Raw genomic sequence first — 21,535 nt, forward strand, 5'->3', positions numbered from 1 at the left:
TTTGCAGCAACATGGATGGAATTGGAGGCCATTATCTAAGAGACTTAATGCAGGAAGAGAAAACGAAACAATGCATGCTCTCTCTTATAAGTGGGAGATAAATACTGCGTACACATAAACACAAAAAAGAGAACAATGGACACGAGGGCCTTCTTGAGGGTAGGATGGGAGAGGGGTGAGGATTGAATAACTACCTATCAGGTACTCTGTTGATAATCTGGGAGACAAAATTATCCGTACACTAAGACCCTGTGACATGCAATTTATCCATGTAACAAACCTGCACATGCACCCCCTGAACCTAAAATAAAAGTTGGAAAGAAAAAAAAATTGTCATAGTAAAAGAAAAAAAAAAAATTCTGCTATAATCCAGAAAAAAATTCAAACGAAGCATGTTATTAAATAATATAAAATGTATTGAAAAAATATATATAGCAAAACAAACAAACCAACAAACAAAAAATACAGCCTTATATCATGCTATCATAATTGTGTCTCTCGCTTTGCTTAAATTAACTGTCCTAGGAAGTGATGTCACTTCCTCTAGGGTGTCTTCCCTGACTCTTCAAGGTCCAGGTAAGCTCATTCCCATGTGTTTCCACAGAATCCTCTATAGTTGTGAGAACTACAACACATTTCTCACAAGATGCTGATTTTGTTGATCAGTTGTCTGTATTACTAAATAAACTGTAAGCTTTGCTCGTCACCAAGATGGTACTCAACTATTTGGGGAACAATAAAGGATGGATTGAGCACATTATAAATTTAAAAAATTAAGATTAATAGAACAAAGTTTCCAAATACGTTCCCACAGATTTCTCTTAATTACAAAAAGTTCAATGTTTCTGTACAATGTCACTTTTTAACTAAGTGATCCAATTCAGTAATACAAATGACTAAATTGATAGTAACTGGACCTCTTGATGCAACGGAAAGGATACAGCATTTACTACATGGTGTTCTTGACAAAAATGTTTTACCCAAATCTAATCATGAGGGAAAAAAATAAGAAAGGTTGTGACTGTGGAACATTCTATAGGTCAACTGACCTGGACTTTATAAAATGTCATTCTTATGAAAAACAGGCAGAAAGACATAAAAGAAGATTAGCAACAAGGCAAATGAAGGCAATGTATGATCTTTGGTTGGGTCCTACTTGAAAAAACAATGACTCTATTGGGACAACTGGGAAAAATTTTTTTGTGGATTATATAGTAGATGATAGTATTGTATCAATGTTAAATACCTTGTTTGTGTTAACAATAATGTTCTTAAAATATAATTGCTTGAAATTTTAGGAGTTAGGTAATATAATATCAGTAATTTACATTCTATTTTTCTATTTTTATTTCTTTTTTTATTATTATTATTATTTTTTGAGATGGAGGCTTGTTCTGTTACCCAGGCTGGAGTGCAGTGGTGCAATCTTGGCTCACTGCAAATTCTGCCTCCCAGGTTCAAGCAATTCTCCTGCCTCAGCCTCCTGAGTAGCTGAGACTATAAGCCCATACCACCATAGGCCCATACCATCATGCCTGTCTAATTTTTTGTATTTTAATGGAGACGGGGTTTCACTGTGTTGCCCAGGCTGCACAATTTACTTTCAAAAAGTCAAATAATAACAGCAAAATATACACACATGCACAACATATACAGAAAGCCAACTGTGTCAAATAGATATGAATTCAGAAAAAAGGGGTATATGAATATTTATTGTATCATTCTTTCACCTTTTCTATAAAAGTTCTGTAAAGGAGTGGAGAAAAAAAAATAAAATGATTTCAATGGGTTTTCTTCAAGTCCATAATGCTCTCTTTCTACAAATAATTTTAGACGTATCTTTTTCTTTCATTAATTTAAGAAGATATACAACAAGTTGGTGTCAATTCCCCTCCTCAAATAGAAACACTATCTTTCTCATTATCTCTAGGTAGATTCTCTTTCTTCTTTTTTTCCTCCCTGCCCTTCACAGAGATAAGTAATGGGGAAAATACATAGACCCTTTACTCTTCTTCCTCCAGTGATTTTTCCTATTCAGAACAATTTCATCAGAAATGAAGTAAAAGAGGTTTTAGATAATTGGTGGTCCACTCTAGATGGGAGAAAGTGGTATGGAAGGCAGCGTTCTCCTTTTCCTGTTTTGTAACAGGAAATGAACAAAAGAGAATTAGAGTTAAGGTTGATGTCCCAGGAGCTATGATGGTAGGAAGAAAATTCTCCCATTATACTCATTCATATTTTGAAATGCCCTTTTTCTGCCGATTGTATGCAAGTGAAATATAGTTCTAAATACTCTCTACAACCTGGGGAATTAAAACATCAGTGTTTGCAAGTGTCTGGCACAGAAGGAGCGAAAGCGAGTGGACGAGGAAGGTGGCAGCTATCTTTTTTTAAGTAAAAGGGATTTGTTGTTTCTTGGTAGCCTGGGCAAAAATGTAACCAACTCTTATAAATGGTTAATATCTAGTTCTAGACAATTATAAATGGTTAAGAACTAGCTCTAGATACATAGGAAGCCTGAGTAAACACGCTAACTGATCTCAAAATTTAGAGGGGTTAGACGTACAGACCTATATTGCAAAATACAGATTTATTTTAATGTAAAAACTAGGCTGGGTGTGGTGGCTTATGCCTGTAATCCCAGCACTTTGGGAGGCCGAGGTGGGCAGATCATGAGGTCAAGAGATCGAAACCATCCTGGCCAAAATGGTGAAACTCCATCTCTACTAAAAATACAAAAATTAGCTGGGCGTGATGGCGCACTCCTGTAGTCCCAGCTACTCGGGAGGCTGAGGCAGGAGAATCGCTTGAACCCAGGAGGCGGAGCTTGCAGTGAGCCGAGATTGCGCCATTGCACTCCAGTCTGGGTGACAGAGCCAGACTCCGTCTCAAAAACAAACAAACAAACAAACAAACAAACAAAAAAACTAATCCATACTTTTAGGAAGTATGTACATCATTGCATCATTTAGGATCTGCACATGGGCATGGCTGAAGTTTCCTTTTTAGTCAATATAAAACTGGTAAATGTAAAACATTCTATATATTAAATATTTATAAAACAGGCCATGCTGCTCCTCTGCTCAAAACTCTCCTGTGGCTTTCCAGAGTGCTCAGAGTAAAACCCAAACCTAGAGTCCTTCCTATGTCGTACAAAGTCTTCTGTTCTAGACCCTGCAGCCTGTTCTGCTAACATACTCTCTCTCATACTTTTTCCACTCCAACCATACCGTTTTCCCTGCAGCTCCTCAAACATATCAAAATCATCCTGGTTCAGGGACTTGTTTTTGTTCCTTCTGCCTGGAAGAGTCTTTCTTTCCCCAGGTGATCTTCAAGGCCTACTCTCTCACTTCCTTCAGGACTCTGCTCCTAATACTGAACTTGGACACAAGAGGAGGAAGTAAACAATAAAACAGCATACTAGCAAATAAATAATTTCAAATTTGAATAAGTGTATGAAGGAGATATATTATGACAAGTGTGTTCAGTGAGAAAGCACCAAAAAATTCTTGGTTCTAAAAGGTTAGCTTTTGGATAAAGTTAATATTCAAGATAATATAATAAAATCTTACGTTTTTGAAACCAGTTTCTTTTCAAGAAATTTTCTGTATTTGGAGGTACTCAACATACAAATTATATAGTTTTTCCTTAAATAAATACATTACTTAAGGTACTATTTATACTAAAGTATTATACTAAAGTATTAGCTATGATTTTTAATATCCACCTCCACCTAAATCCCACCATACTATAGACAGCAAAATACAAAATGAGTGTAAGAACTAGGAATAGGATTGTGCAACTTTTAGCATCATAAATTCAATATTTTGTTTTCTAATAATAAAATTAATTTCTTACATTTTTAAAGTAACTTTCTTTTTGGACGTTAAAAAGTAAAAATATTCTTTTTGAAAAACAAGTACTTTCATGTTCAACTGTAGAGCCTTACAATGTTAAATTACCTAGTGTTTTCTTCTAGCCTAGAAAAAGTTTAGCCATAAAATATTCAACACACAGAATCCATGGTATGGAATTAAAATGTTCCAACCTGTGACTGTTTTCAATCAATTCTACATTTAGAAAGAAATACAATGGCTTTAAACAACAAATCAAGTTCTATACTTGGAATGAGGTGAAGTTGGGATGGGGTGATAATAGTAAGCTTTAAAAAAATACAATCATCAAACTAAAGAAAGTGAAGCATTTTAAAGATAATAAAAATCAATGACAAGTTGAATTGACAGGAGAGAGTAGGCAGACTTTTTGTATTATCTCCAAAGAATTATAATTTGACTAGAGAAAAGAGCTAGTAGTATAAATTATAAGACCATTTTCTGAGGCATTTTTACAGTGCTCTACAAAACCACAGTAGAAATGTTAATATAATTACTTTGAAACTTATGCTCCTGTAAATTAAAATATTCCCTCCACAAAGGGGGTTACAAAAGAGAATTACTACTAAGAGATGAAGAGACATTTGGATTTAGTTTTTTAACATTCTTCTAAACAACAGAGAAATCTGCAATTCCCAATAATGGAAAGTTTTAAAATATCATAAATACTATATCTCAGTTAAGTATACAATTACATGACCTAAATTTTGTAATGGTTACTTTTGTGTCTAAAGGAGAAGACAATCAAATGTTTCCTTAGACAGTAGAAGCAGGGGGAATTCAGTAGTTAACCAGCTGTGTTGCCACCTTGAGGTTTATGGTAGCAATTCAGAAAAGTTACAAGTAGATGAGACAGGCTCTTCTCACCTTTGGATGTTAGCATAATTGGGAATTCAGAGATAACACTGATATAATTTGGCTCTGTGTTCCCACCCAAATCTCATCTTGAATTGGAAGCCCCATGTGGGGAGGGAGTGACCAGGTGGGAAGTGATTGGATCCTGGGGGTGGTTCTCCTACACTGTTTTGTGATAGTGACGAGTTCTCATGAGATGTGATAGTTTAAAAGTGGCAGTTTTTCCTGCTTTCTCTCTCTCTCTTGCCACTTTGTGAAGAAACTGCCTGCTTTCCCTTCACCTTCTGCCATGATTATAAGTTTCCTAAGGCCTCCCCAGGCATGTGAAACTGTGAGTCAATTAAATCTCTTTCCTTCATAAATTACCCAGTCTCAGTTATTCTTTATAGCAGTGTGAAAATGAACTAACACAATTCCTCATAGCAGTTGGTTTTGTGGTTTCTAAAGAAAGAAAGAAAGAAACAAACAAAAAAACCCTTACAACATCAGCATTAATAAACTTACAATCAATTAGAAACAAGAATGAAGACAAAGCAAAACAAGACACTTTTTGGATATTTAAAAGGTCTTATACCATATAACATGGTTTTTCTTTCAATGAATTCTGTCCACTTAGTCAAAAAAGATTATTTTATATACCATACAAGGCACTGAGGTTGCAAACAAGAAGAAAAGACATTCCCTAATAGGAGGAAGTCACAGTCTAGAGAAGACAAATACGTTTCAAGAGATGATTATAATATAAAATGATGAGAGGTACACAAAGTATTTTAGAAATACGTGAAAAGAAAGTTAACTTTTACTGAATACTCATTATGTGACAAGCACAGCTCCAAATCTTTAAATTTGCACAACTGCAGCAATTTCTGAACACACAGATTAGAAATTAGTAACATTTGTGAAACATTAAAAACAATATTTTTTTTATAGAAAGCAAGAGGCAGAGTCTGTTTAATTGGCAAAAAGCATGTATGAAGGAAAGAAAATGAAATAAAAAGATGCTATAGGATAATTTTACATTTGACTAACTAAAAGCTTCACCATTTTTCAAATTGTAATTAGGTATATTTTTCATAAATTTAAATATTTCAGAAATAATCAAAACAAAGCTTTAACTAGTTTTCCTTGTATCAACAGTAGTGTCCTTGCACACACACAAAAAATTTAGTTTTTCCTAAGGTCTTTGTCAATTCCAAATTGTAAACTACTATATAAATGTAACCTTCAGCCTGGGCAACAAGAGTAAAACTCTGTCATAAATAAAAATAAATAAATAAATAAATAAAATAAAAAACCAAAAGAGAAAAAAATGCACCATTAAATTAATAAGTAATCCTCTTTTATATAGAGAGATTACTTATAATTTGGCTATGCTTATTTATGGACTTTGAGATGGCCAGGCGTAATTACTCTTTTATATAAAAGTTCTCACATAGCCAACTCTAATAATTGAGAGGTATAAAATGACAAGCATTCCTTTACGCCAACAACAGACAAGCAGACAGCCAAATCATGAATGGACTCGCATTCAAAATCACTACACAGAGAATAAAATACCTAAGAAAATAGCTAACAAGGGATGTGAAAGATGTTTTCAAGGAGAACTACAAATCACTGCTCAAGGAAATAAGAGAGGACGTAAACAAATGGAAAAACATCCCATCTTCATGGATAGGACAAATCAATATTGTGAAAATGATCATAGTGCCCAAAGTAATCTATAGATTCAATGATATTCCCATCAAACTACCATTGACTTTCTTCACAGAAGTAGAAAAAAACTACTTTCATATGGAACCAAAGAAGACCCCGTATAGCCAAGACAATCCTAAGCAAAAAGAACGAAGCTGGAGGCATCATGCTACCTGACTTGAAACTATACTAAAAGACTATAGTAACCAAAAAAGCATGGTACTGGTACCAAAACAGACATATAGACCAATGGAACAAAACAGAGACCTCAGAAATACCACCACACATCTACAACCTTCTGACCTTTGACAAACCTGACAAAAACAAGCAATGGGGAAAGGATCTCCTATTCAATAAATGGTGCTGGGAAAACTGACTAGGCATATGCAGAAAACTGAGACTGGATCCCTTCCTTACACCTTATACAAAAATTAACTCAAGATGGATTAAAGACTTAAACATAAAACCCAAAACCATAAAAACCCCAGAAAAAAACCTAGGCAATACTATTTGGGACACAAGCATGGGCAAAGACTTCATGATGAAAACACCAAAAGCAATTGCAACAAAAGCCACAGTTGACAAATGGGATTTAATTAAACCAAAGAGCTTCTGCACAGCAAAAGAAACAATCATCAGCATGAACAGGTGACCTACAGATTAGGAGAAAAAATTTGCAATCTACCCAACTGACAAGAGTCTAATGTGCAGAATTTACATGGAACTTAAACAAATTTACAAGAATAAAAAACAAACAACCCCATCCAAAAGTGGGTAAAGAATATGAACAGACGTTTCTCCCAAGAAGACATTTACGCAGCCAACAAACATAGGAAAAAAAGTTCAACATCACTGATCATTAGAGAAATACAAATTAAAACCACAACAAGATACCATCTCATGCCAGTCAGAATGGCAATTATTAAAAAGTCAAGAAACAACAGAGATGCTGGTAAGGCTGTGGAGCAACAGGAACACTTTTACACTATTGGTGGGAATGTAAATTAGTTCAACCATTGTGGAAGGCAGTATGGTAATTCCTCAAGGATCTAGAGCCAGAAATACTATTTGACCCAGCAATCCCATTACTGGGTATATAGGCAAAGGAATATAAATCATTCTACTATACATGCACATGCATGTTTACTAAAGCACTATTTATAATAGCAAAGTCATGGAACCAAACCAATTGCCCAACAATGATAGACTGGATAAAGAATATGTGGTACATATACACCATGAAATACTATGCAGTCATAAAAACGAATGAGGTCATGTCCTTTGCAGGGATATGGATGAAGCTGGAGTACATCATCCTCAGCAAACTAACACAGAAACAGAAAACCCAACACTGCATGTTCTCACTCATAAGTAGGAGTTGAATAATGAGAACACGTGGACACGGGGAGGGGAACAACACACACCAGACCCTGTTGCAGGATGGGGGGCCAGGGGAGGGAACTTAGATGACAGGTCAATAGGTACAGCAAACTACCATGGCACAAATATACCTATGTAACAAATCTGCACATTCTGCACATGTATCTTGGAACTTAAAGTAAAATAAATAATAATAATAATTGAGAGGTGTTTCTTTATTGAAATGACTTCCCCCCAGCAGAAATTCATCACTAATTAGTTTAAATTAGTTTTTGTATTTAACTGTCATGTACTTAAAGAAAAATCATTTCAAAGTATATTTTATCTTTGATATGGGATAGCTACAATGAATGAAACTACATGTATCTTAATTAATTTAGTAAGCATTCATTATTATGTAGTTTAATCTGTTTAAGTTATTTTGTTCTAAAGTTTGAAGAGCATATCTGAGGTACAAGTAATCAGCAACTCTAATTTAAAGTATATTTACAGTGTTTTTACTAATGTCTAGTTTGAAAGCTAAGGACTAGATCACTGAAAAATAGTTACCCAGTATTGTCTTATTCAGACCTCTGGTGCTAAACTAAAAGTTTTGAACAAATAATCAAAATAAGAAAAATTTAAAATTTTAGAAAGAAAACAAAAACAATAAAAAACACTTACCCTAACCCACTATCCCCTACTCTGTAGGAAAAAACAAAATAATGTTTGTGAAAAGGTAGAAAAGTTTCAGTCCTCGTATTTAATTTTCTAAGCAACGTTCAGCTGGAATTATGCCATTTAGTTTTCTTGTCTGCCTGAGGGGAACCTAGCTGAAATCTCTCTGAGCACCCTAGTCAACAATCAGCCTTGACACAACCTTCCCTTGATAAACTATAAATTCTCTGAGGCCAGGGACCTGGTTTGCCTTACTCCTTCTATATTTTGTGGAGATGGGGTAATCTAAAATGTTAAATAGGGTGAACAAGGAAAGCCTCATTGAGAAGGTAATATTTGAGCAAAAACTTGAAGGAGATGAGGAATCTTGGCAAGTGCTATCTTTGCGGGGGTGGGGTGGGGAGTGTTGAGAAGAGAAAGACACTTAGGTCTAACTAGGACACATCTGATGTGTTTGTGGAAAGGCAAGGAGTGGCTTTCCACTGTAACCAGTGGCTACAGCAGGGGAGCAAGGTGAACAGTGGTAGGAGAGGATGTCAAGAGATGCTAATGGGGGCCAAGATTTGAGATTTTTCTCTTACTCAGATAAGGAGTCATTAGAGATTGAATCAAAGGTATGAAGTGCCTGATTCGCATTTTAAAGGGTTTTGGGAATAAATTTGAGGAGTGACATGATCTAACTCACATTTTAAAAGTATCCCTCTGGCAACTATGTTGAAAATTAAATTAAGAGAAACGAAGAAGGAAACAGCAGTTGAGGCGCTATAGCAAACAAGTAGAGGAGAGATGATAGAGGTTTGAACCTAGGTGGTAGAGATGATGTTGAGAAGAGGTCAGATTCTGGATCTGGCAGGAGATGTTGATGGGATTGACTGTGCAGTATGAAGGAAAATAAACAAATCAAAAGTGATGCCTGCTTTAGGACCAGAGCATCTGAAGGAACAAAGTAGTCTTTTACTAAAATGGAGAAGACTTAGATGAGAGAATATCATAAGTATATAGATCTAAGATTGTGACACTTTTAGATAAGTGTAAGTAGTTACATCAAGCCACTGGTGAAATCTGAGTCTGGAATTTAAAAATGGAGATAGAAATATGTGAGAGTCATGAGATGAGGTATAGAGCCATACGACTGCATGACATCTCCGAGGGAGAAGAGCAGGTATTTAGGATTATGCTCAGGACCAGAATGGCAATGAGAGGTCATGCAGATGAGGAGAAAACAGCAAAATATGCTAAAAAGGACAAGTTGCTGAGAAAGGAAAGAAACTAGGGAGTGGTGTACCCACGGCACAGTGAAGAAGGTGTTGCAAGAATGAGGCCAACTCAAATTCTCCACACATTAACTCATGAAATACATCTGATCTTCGTAACAGGACACTTCTTTGATAAGCCCTTTCTGAGGACTCCTGGCTCACACAGATGATTTTCCCCTATGTCTCTAAATCACAGGGTAGGCCTTGGTTATAATTCTTATCAAAACTATGACTCTAGCTGCAGTTTCTCTTCTGTGCCCTTCTTCCCTATCACCACTTCTCTAAAAATACGAGTTTCCTGAGGGCCTGAAGTTTGTACTGGAGTCCTTGGAATCCAGTAATACATCTGACAACTAGGAAGGAGGAAGTTAAATTTATTCAGAGCCTACTGTGTATTAGGCAACGTGTCAGTATCTTCATGATGTTTATCTTAACTTACGTGATCAAAAATGTGAATAAAAGAATAAAGAAAGTGTTGACCGAACAGCAGAAATAACACATAGGACAAATAAAAGCAATTCAGTGTATTGGGAGAGCTCTGGAGTGGAGAAAGATGCATCAGGATACCATAGCTTGATGCCAATAGCTATCAAGATTTTTGAGCTAACTCTTCCTGCACTCTTTCCAAATTCCTCAAACAAAGTTCTCCAATGATAATTTTGTTTCCTTTACAGGTTTTCTTGTAGAGTTAGAAACTGAAAACTAGAAGACATAAATATCTGTTCCAACTGGCTGCTGTACTTCTCACTGTGTATGAATAAATTAATGTTCTGTTTGAAACATTAGTCTTAGGTAAGTTTGGCTAGTGTGTTTCTTTTTGAAACTCTAGAGATGATCAGTCTCCTTGTCTTCTGTTTTTCATTGACGGCTAACATTTCAAAATCTTGTTGTGAGATCCAAATGGGGCTGATGCAGATAATCACAAGAGATTATGATATAAGAATTCCAGGACACACATGCTTTGTGATTGACTGCTAAAGGAAAATATTGATTTCCATTTATTTTATCTCTTGTTGACACACAATAGTGGTCACAGTCATGACTGTTATACAATGGATTGGGGAAAGGTTGTTAGGCAATGAACTGAGCATAAAATGATATTTTTTGTTGCTGCCTCAAATTTGATTCATTTTTCTGAGTCTGAGTTTATAACCTAACCTAAAATGTAGGCTTTCAGAGCCAGAGTAATACAATCCAGATTTAAATCTATCACTTGTGAATATATAGCCAGTCTTGCTAAGATGGATCAATTTGTGATGCTCTGACAAAATAGAGTTTGTAGTCCTTCGAACATCAAAATTTAAACTGTGCTGACACAGCTAAGATAATTTTACTTTTAAGCTGCTAATTGAGCATGAATTTGCTCTCCCTCTGGTATACCTGCACCAACTCTCTCTAAATTTGAATCAAATAAAATTTTGGACGAAATTGTTTTGTTCTGAGACAGGGTCTCACTCTGTTGCCCAGGCTATAGTGCCGTGGCACAATGACAGCTCACTGCAGCCTCAACCTCCTGGGCTCAAGCAATCCTCCCACCTCAACCTCCCAAGTAGCTGGGACTACAAGGGCATGCCATCACACCTGGCTAATTTTTGTGTTTTTTAAATAGAGATGAGGTTTCACTGTGTTGTCTGGGCTGGTCTTGAACTCCTGAGCTCAAGTGATCCGCCCGTCTCAGCCTCCCAAAGTGCTGAGATTACAGGCTGCAAGCCACCATGCCTGGCTTGGATGAAATTATTTGGATCAATAACATAAGGTAGCTAATAATTCTGCCATCATTTTTACTTTGTAAAATGTTAAGGACATTAATACTTTCCCTATTTTTACTGATAGCAGGGAGAAGACAATGTACATGTGTATAGCCCTTCTATCGACCTCTATAAACAAGGTAGTAAGCCATTTATATTTTGTATCCTAGTATATCTGAAATATAAATCCTCTTCATGACTACTACAACAGCCCTTGCCTATGCCCTAGACATCCCTTACTTTACCAGGACTTATTAAAATAACTGTCACACTACAACCAGTCTAATCATTTTGTTTGTTTGTTTGTTTGTTTGTGACACAGTCTTGCTTGGTCACTCAAACTGGAGTTGCAGTGGTGGATCTCAGCTCACTGCAACCTCTGCTTCCTGAGCTCAAGTGATCCTCCCACCACAGCCTCCTGAGTAGCTGGGACTACAGGCATGCACCACTATGCCCAGCTAATTTTTGTATTTTTAGTAGAGATGGATTGCCATGTTGGCCAGGCTGGTCTCAAACTCCTGACCTCAACTGATCCAGCAGCCTCAGACTCCCGAAGTACTGGGATTACATGCATGAGCCACTGCGCCCAGCCAGTCTAATCGTTTGACATCTATCATCCACAAAGAATTGGGAATAATCTGTCTAAAATTGCAACATAAACTGGTGCTATTATTGTTTTTTTAAATAGGACAGTCATTTTTATGCTTTATTTAAAAAGCCTTAACCAGTCTAATTTAGTTTTCTATTTTATATACATATATTTACTATTATTATTATTATACTTTAAGTTCTAGGGTACATGTGCACAACGTGCAGGTATGTATACATGTGCCATGTTGGTGTGCTGCACCCATTAACTCGTCATTTACATTAGGTATATTTCCTAATGCTATCCCTCCCCCCTCCCCTCACCCCATGACAGGCCCTGGTGTGTGAGGTTCCCCACCCTGTGTCCAAGTGTTCTCATTGTTCAATTCCCACCGATGAGTGAGAACATGTGGTGTTTGGTTTTCTGTCCTTGCGATAATTTGCTCAGAATGATGGTTTCCAGCTTCCTCCATGTCCCTACAAAAGACATGAACTCATCCTTTTTTATGGCTGCATAGTATTCCATGGTGTATATGTGCCACATTTTCTTAATCCAGTCTATCACTGATGGACATTTGGGTTGGTTCCAAGTTTTTGCTATTGTGAACAGTGCCGCAATAAACATACGTGTGCATGTGTCTTTATAGCAGCATGATTTATAATCCTTTGGGTATATACCCAGTAACGGGATGGCTGGGTCAAATGGTATTTCTATTTCTAGATCCTTGAGGAATCACCACACTGTCTTCCACAATGGTTGAACTAGTTTATAGTCCCACCAACAGTGTAAAAAGTGTTCCTATTTCTCCACATCCTCTCCAAAACTGGTGCTATTATTGTTTAGAGATCTGGCAATCATTTTTTAGTTGCCCATGGAATCACAGCAAAGATCCATACCACAGTTATACCCTGAGACTCTGGAAAGAGAGCCCCCCCATCCCCACGCCTCCTCCTTTTGAAGGGGTTGGCTAAACCACTGACTGTGAGCCAGGAGTCGGCTCTTCTGACACTGCCATGTACAGGTGCACAGCTCTGGGGATTCTGAGAATCCTAAGTTCAGATTGTGTGTCTTCGGTTATTATAAAGCTATATTTTGTTAAGTCAGGTTATATTTCATTTTTCCCAACTTTATGTATTACTTGTAAATATTTAGACATGTAGGATATTGAGACTTCTACTCCGAGACTACAGATGTTAAGCCCATCTAAATTTCCACATCGTCCTGATTCAAGCACCAGAGATGGAAATAAATAAATTATGCCCTTCATGGCCACAGTCCTACTAAATTCTTCAGTCCGCCTCCAGTTTCTAACTACAATGAAAGATGGTCATATGAATGGGGTTATTCTTGTCATACCAACTAAAACAGAGGCAAAAGACAGGGAAGAAAGCATTCAGGGCACAAAACATGGCTCCAAGAATGGAATTCACTGTAAGCCTGCATGCTGAAACTGCCTGTTGTAACCTGAAACTAGTTTTACCCAATAGCTACTGAAACAACCTCCTTTGACTCCAAGACCCATTGCCTGTCACTCACCAATCAGAGCTTGCCAGCTCTCCACACTTGACTAGTGCCAATGAACTTTCTGGGAAAACAATATGTAACACTTCTTCTTTTTATGAAATCTCCAACTTTCTTTTTGTTCTTCAGGCATAAGGAAGACCATCCAGTCTGTATGTATAACTGAACTGCAATTCTTGCTTCCCCAATCAAATCTTAAATTTAGATATTTTATTTTGACTTAAACACTAGCCTTGTTATACTTATCGTGTATTAAATTCTAAACTCTTTTACCATGCTCTACACAGCATGGTATATAACATCTTTGTGTTTTCGCTCCTGCTGTTTTCTCTGATTGAAATGGTCTTCACAACTTTTCTGGCTAATCCATTAATCTCTTAATATACAGCTTTTAAATCTCTAAGAACTTCTCCAGACTTTTATTATACTTATTCAATTTTCCCACAGTACACTGTTCAAACTTCATTCTTATCACTACCTTATTAACTATATAGCTGTTTTTTTTTCTGTCTCATCTAAAGAGAAAACCTGTAAACTTTTGAAGCCAGTGTTCATATCTTATATTATTACACTAACATATATGTGCTGAACTGAACAGTATGGTTAAAAATACATGTTATTTCACATTTTATTGAACTTGTAAAGACAATTGTTTTGAAAATACTATTTACCAGTTACTAAAGTTGAAAGCTAAGTAGTATTAGTTAAATAGTGAAAAATTTTAATGAATTGTATGAAAGAATGTTCAATCTTTGTGAAAGCCATTCCAGGGTTTTAAGTACTCATTTTCTTTTCACAATGAAATATGTACCATATAATTACAGCAGAGGTATTATAATATAAAAAGCTGTGAAAACTAAGCTTTAACTTTTGCATAAAGTGTTGAAGCTATAAGTGCTTTTCCCTACCAAAGCAAAATAACAATGCTAGTTCTAAAGACAAAAATTTTGTATATATTATACAGGATTAATAATCTTAAAGACTAATACATATGAAATTGTATTTAACTTATAAAGACATTTTTAAAAAAACAAGAAGCTATATTTCAAGATTTTTTTTTTTTTTTTTTTTTTTTTAATTTGAGACAGAGTCTCACTCTGTCTCCCAGGCTGGAGTGCACTGGTGCAATCTCAGCTCACTGCAACCTCTGCCTCCCCCGTTCAAGCGATCCTTCTGCTTCAGGCTCCTGAGTAGGGGGGATTACAAGCATGCATCAACGCTTAGCTAATTTTTGTATTTTTAGTAGAGAGGGGTTTTGCCATGTCAGTCAGCCTGGTCTCGAACTTCTAACCTCCAGTGATACTCCCGCTTTGGCCTCCCAAAGTGCTGGGATTACAGGCATAAGCCACCATGCCCAACCTATTTTAAGATTTTAAATGTCATTATCCATTTAGTTTAAGACATACAATATTTATTTTAAAAGTATTATTTTTGTTGAGCATCTTGTTTCAAAGTTCAAAAATTAAATTTTTAATGCCACATAATGTATATAATCTATTAATAGCCTTCTTCCAACTAATAACAATTGGTGGAATCCAACATGTGGATCTGAGTCAGCCTCAGTTCTTAACTATTGTGATGAGGGAAGCAAGATATTTGCATTCTCGAACATCTCTGGCCATGAAGTATCTTGCTTGAAATAAAAATTGAAGTTTTCAACCCCATACATTTCTATAGGTTAAGTATTAATATTACTCAGTGTTAGTAATAATCTTACCTACTACTGATGCACTGACCTGCTTAGCGTTTTTTTCTGTTTCCTGGCCTAGGCCTCCTAAAATCTGATAGTTACTGCATTTCTACCTTTTACTGTTATCCTGCTTGAGTTGATCTCCTGAAACCCTGTCAACCTTCCCTTCCCTTGCAAACTCATAGACTCCATCTGACAACCCTCTATCCATATGAAAGCTAGTCACACTGGGAGGAAATTGATGCAGCCATGTTTCTGACTTTGGAAACTATCTATCATCTGGAATTTTCCTTAGAGTAATGTCTTCTTGCATGGGCAGAACCCATTTCCTTATGTCAGGGTATGCCAAGTCCTTTGCACTATCATTCTCTGGGTATTGTGCTTGAAGGTTGCTTTCCCAAGAGTCAGTTTGACTGTATTTAACCTATGCATAGCTCTTTACTTTTCCACCTCACTAGTCCCACCTTTCTAAACCAACCCCACTGGCCTTTGGTCCTGGGGTGCTATCTTACCCCGTTCGTGAGGTTATGGTCTGACATTTATTATACAAAATAACAGGGGGACTAGGGGAAGTTTATTAAGCAAACTTCAATTTTAAGAACTATATTGATAATAGGAAAAGAGATAACAAGTTCTTTGAATCATCCACAAGGATATGGTTTGAACATCGAGAGTTCCTTAATAGAATTACTACGAAAGTAGAAAAACATTGAAATATGATAGCCCATATAGTTAGGACTATTTACAGTTAGTGATCATATTATGTACTAAAACATTTTCATTGTATGGTATATATCTTACCTTAACTTCCACATGTGCCATCAGTACTGCAAAATTTGTTAGGTGGTTACAAGAGCATGTAGTATGTGTCTTATTTGTTGTCAGGAGCCGACAGCCTTGTGTTGACCAATAACCTGTCATTGTACGCTTGGAGTAGCTCCAAAATGAACAGTTAGGGTTGAAATTTTCCTCTGACTGCTAAAGGGGAAAAAAGTCCATAAAATCAACAACTACTTTATGATCATGTAAATTAAGTTGGCATTTTCTTTACATATAATACAACTTCATATTCTATCTTTTTTTTAGAGATGTCTACCAATGTTTCCATGAATGGGCCTCATCAATTCTAAGGGAAACTGAATATATGCTGTTGTTTGTTCCCTCTGACTAGAGAGGAGTGCACTATTTTTTTAAATTAACAGTAAAACAACATACTAGTATCAATGTTTCAAAATCACACTAATTAATACACATTGCAAAATAAAGAGGTTAATTGCTCTTAACAACCAACATCTGAATGGATGATCTTTAGAAATCTTTGTTGAATTTACAACCTCAATCTTTGTATATATGCAAAAATATATCTTCACATGGACATAATTGCTTGAAATATCAAATATAGAACCATGTCTAGTTCTGTTAATGTACTCCTATTCTTCTTTAAAAAACATAAATAGTATTGTGAATATTTAAGGTATACAACACAATGTTATGAAATACTTGTAGATAGTAGAAAGGTAACCAAAGTGAAGCAAATTAACATATCCATCATCTCACGTAGTTACCCGTTGTTTTCTTGTTTTTGCGGCAAGAGCAGCTAAAAATCTATTCATTTCACATGAATCTCAAATACAATAGAATTTTGCAATATTATCTATGATTTTCAGGCCGTATTTTAGATCTCTACACTTGGACTAGGTATTTTTAGTTATGGAGAAGCATTTATAAATCCATCTATGAATGCTTTCACCATAAATATTTACAAATGCAAGGATGATTCTCCTCCAAATCTTATTTCTGAAAAAAAATTACCACTCCATTGTACAAATAATGAACTGCTATATGTCAAACAGAAAAAATATTAAAAGAAAATTAATACACTTAATGTTCAGTGTTATAAAAATATAGATAATATGAACAACCAAGTTAATATGCCATTTTCTTACCTTGATATGTTTAACAGTAAACACCACAGGATCAGCCAAATAAACCTTGTTACTGAACTCTTTGTTTATTGCTGCCGTAATAACAGGAGAATTGACAATAACAGAATGATTTGTGGACAAAGCTTCCGTTCCCAACTTCATACTGGCATTCTCCGTGGACAAATAAGGACCCAAGTTGTTATACAGCACAAAGGCCACTCTGATCTCTCCTAAAATAAATGCAAACTCTGATTAGTTTGTCCATTCTACTTAAATTAGTTAGTACTAATGAAACAGAAAATTAAATTCATATAGTATGTATTCACACAAAAAATTCAGCATTCATTTCAACCAAAGTACCAAGTCATTTATGAGAGGAAAGTCAAATTATGCTAAAACAACTACATACCACTATTTTAAAAAATGAACCTCAATCCCTAACTCACTCCATACTCAGAACTAAATTTAAGATCGATCATACACCTAAACATGAAAACCAGAATCATAAGGCTTCTAGAACAAAATATAGAAAAATATCCTTGAACTTTGAAGAAGGCAAAAATGTCTTCAATAAGACCCCAAAACATTTATCATAAAATGATAAACTAAACTTTATCAAAACCAAAAATCTATCAAAATACATTATTAAGAAACAAGCAGACTGAAATACATTTAAAAATAAGATTCATTAATATATACAGCATTTTTACCAACTAACAATAAATTAATGGCATCTTAAAATGGCAAAAGACATAAATACACACTTTAGAAAATAAATAAAGGAAAGGCCAATAGACACATGAAAAATGAAAAATGATCAGCATCATTAGTAATTAGGGAATGAAAAAATAAGACTACATTGAGTTACCATTTCATACCCACAAGAATCTCTAAAATTGAAAAGACTGACCACACTAATGTTGATAAGGATGTGGAAGAAACGGAACTCTCATACACTTCTGGTGGTAGTATAAAATAGTTCAACCATTTGGAAAAAATGTTTGACAATTTCTTATAAAATTAAACATACATCTACCTTTCCTAGATAAGTGGAAACATATATCCACCACAATACATGTGGATATATATCCTTATTCTTAACAGTCCCAAACTGGAAACAAGTCAATTATTATTTATAGGAGGACAAATAAATTATGGCATATTACATAATAGAATATACTATTCATCAATAAAGAACAAAGTATTGATACATGGAACATCATGAGAAAGTCTTAAAAATATTTTGCCTGGTTAATGAATTCAGACAGAAAATGGTATATACTGTATGGTACCAGTTATATGAGGTCTTAAAACACTGGCAAATTTTGGCTGGGCACTGTGGCTCATGCCTGTAATCCTAGCACTTTGGGAGGCTGAGGCGGATGGATCACAAGGTCAGGAATTCAAGACCAGCCTGACCAACATGGCGAAACCCTGTCTCTACTAAAAATACAAAATTTACAGGTGGCACACGCCTGTAATCCCAGCTACTCAGGATGCTGAGGCAGGAGAATCACTTGAACCCGGGAGGCAGGGATTGCAGTGATCTGAGATTGTGCCACTGCACTCCAGCCTGGGTGACAGAGTGAGACTCTGTCTCAAAAAAAAAAAAAAAAAAAACAACCAAAAACTGTCAAATTTTGTCTACAGAAATAGTAATGAGAAGAAAGTTTTATTAGGTGAGGAGAGGGAATAAGAAGACTGGTAAAAGACATGGGAAAATTTTCTGGGTACAGAAGAGATTTATTTTCTTTCTTTTTGTGATATTATAAAAGAATGTACAACTGTCAAATTCCCAAGCTAAATGCTTCCTCAAGCTAAATGTATATTTTAGTGTATGTAAATTATTTCTCAATTGCAATGTTAAGGAAAACACATAAGAATTCACAGTCTTTACTGTCTTAAAACTCAGCTGTCATGTTATTTTAAGGTCACTGTTTCCACAAAGTCACCAAGTCCTTCCACCTAATTTTTTTCCTTTATGACAGTCTCTTAAATGTAATCCTCTATGAAGTGAATTTTCTCTTAACCCACTTTTAAAAATTGTCTTATTTCCTTTATTTAAAAAAGTCAAGCCCTATATCTTATTTCTGGCCCCAACTACTATGGTTACTAGGAAGAGGAAGTCACAGTCCCTATCTCTGAATCTTAGAATCAAGTGGAAAAAAAGAAAATTGAGTCGTGTGAGGACATAGGCAAAAAAAAAAAAAAAAGTTACTTTTTTTTTTCTTTTTTTCTTTTTTTGAGGAGGAGGGCTATTTAACATCTAACTCCCGTGTTTGGGAAATTCCCTACTCTTCGGGATTTATAGACACAAAATGGACATATACTTGCTTTCTTAGCTTATTGTGAATAGGTTGCTCTAGGCACTTCTGCTAGATGCATCCAATCAGATGCAGTAGCCTCAGATATCAGATGAGGAGCTAGTGATACAAATAAGCAGGAAGTGGTACAGCAACAGCAGCAGCAGCAGCGGCACAGTTACTGCTACAGAGTTCACTTGGGGCAGCAGTGACATTTCACAGCAGTGATTTCGTGATGTAGTATAGGCTGCTGTCAGCCTCCTTGCTCTAGTGTATCTTCTGGGCCTGATTCTCCAGCCGTCTCAGTGATTCTATGAGATATCCATTATCATTTCCGTAATCCAGCAAAGAGATTATGATGAGAGCTACATAATGGAAGAGAGCATTCTTATCTAATCTACAAGTGTTAATACAGTACTGAGCAAATCATAGTAATTCACTAAATACTTATCTGTTATAACATACAATTTAATTTTGTTCTTTCCCTCTAGATTTGGTATTAAAATGCTGATTTTTGAAAGGTGAAAATTAAGAACATTCATGCATTTTTCTTGTTGACATTAAAAACTTCAATTTTAATTGGTTTATAATTGGCTGATAATTCATGCCAATTTCCACTTCCAGGATGGCGTCATTTTGCCATCCCACCGTGTGTTACCAGCACACTTAGTCACTGGCAATTCTCTCATATTCTCTGCTCTAAAATGAATGCTTAAATGTGACTTTAACAAACAAAAACAAAAACAGGCTGGGTGTGATGACTCATGCCTGCAATTCCAGCACTATGGGAGGCTGAGGTGGGAGGATCCCTTGAGGCCAGGAGTTCAAGACCAGCCTGGGAAACACAGAAAGACCCTCTTCTCTATTAAAACAAAACAAAACACACAAAAAACAACTATATGTTAATTTAGAAAATAAATGAACACAGAACTGAATTTGACTAATATATTTCTAAATGTCTTCGGATACACAGCTTTGTGTCTGAAGGTTCACACATTTATTGTATACTTAAGTAGTGAGTATATAGATGTATAGATGAACCAGGCACTGAAGTACTAGGGTTACATCAGTGAACAAGATTAGACAAGGCCCCTGCTCCCATGGAACTTACTGCCTGGAGGGAGACCCAGGCAGTAAGCAGGCAGATTGAAAAATAATAATAATATTATTTCTTATAATGGTAAGTGAATAAATGCTATGAAGAAACATTGGCATAATCATGGCTAATGGGGAAAGAGTGATTGGGAAAGAGGAGTTTACCTTAGAGGAGATAGGGAAGACTCTCCTTATAGAGGTAGATTTATTCTAAAAAGTGAATGATAGAGAGGGTGCCATGAAAAAAAAAAAAAAAAGTAAAAATTGTATTCTAAGAAGAAAGGTTTAAAAAAACAAAAACAAAAACAAAAACACCCCAAACCTGATGCAGGAACATGCTTGGTGTGTTCAAGAAACAGAATCAAGATTACTCTGTCTGTATCACACAGAACATGCTGAAGACAAATGTGAGGTGTGGCAAATGAGGCAGGAAGGAAGTGGACCAGGTAGCACCTGGCAGGCCTAGTTAAGTCATGAGATCTCATTGTAAGTGTAAGTGGAGGTCAACTGGTCAGATGTATGTTTCAGGAAGAACCCTTTGTCAACAGGATATACTGTTGGAGGGCAAAAGAGTGGAAGCAGGGAAACGATTTAGGAAGCTAATGCAGGAATCTAATTTTGCTCTACTTAATCTTACTGCTGTCTCAAAAATTTTCTTAGTCAAATGAGTAACATAAAAATGATTTCTAAGTTTAGTCTTACAATATTTCTAACATTTACAGACCATTTTATTCTGATGACAACAAATGTAAGTTGTTTTTCTTGATATTATTTATCAACACTGTTCACCCTGCAATATGAAATATTAGCATTAAGTTGGTGACTAGGAACTGAGGTCATCTTCCTATCACCTGGCAGATTAAACAATCTCCCTTTCTTGGCAAAAAAGAAATATCTCTGTGTGTGTGTGTGTGTGTGTGTGTGTGTGTAT

At 35.8% G+C, this 21,535-nt stretch overlaps 1 protein-coding gene across 50 annotated transcripts in view; it reads right to left on the reverse strand.

The window, feature by feature from the left end:
- Positions 1 to 21,535, reverse strand: part of ADGRL3 (adhesion G protein-coupled receptor L3) — an 857,692-nt gene that overhangs the window by 112,469 nt on the left and 723,688 nt on the right. For all 50 annotated transcript variants that reach the window (XM_074039933.1, XM_074039928.1, XM_065545138.2 and 47 more), the window contains 2 exons: positions 17,228 to 17,436; positions 16,083 to 16,259 (listed from right to left, as the gene is read on the reverse strand). In XM_074039933.1, the coding sequence (XP_073896034.1) occupies positions 16,083 to 16,259; positions 17,228 to 17,436 (386 nt within the window). The remainder of the gene's footprint in view (positions 1 to 16,082; positions 16,260 to 17,227; positions 17,437 to 21,535) is intronic.

Source organism: Macaca fascicularis, chromosome 5, assembly GCF_037993035.2.
Source record: "Macaca fascicularis isolate 582-1 chromosome 5, T2T-MFA8v1.1".
In the NCBI taxonomy this organism is placed as follows: domain Eukaryota; kingdom Metazoa; phylum Chordata; class Mammalia; order Primates; family Cercopithecidae; genus Macaca; species Macaca fascicularis.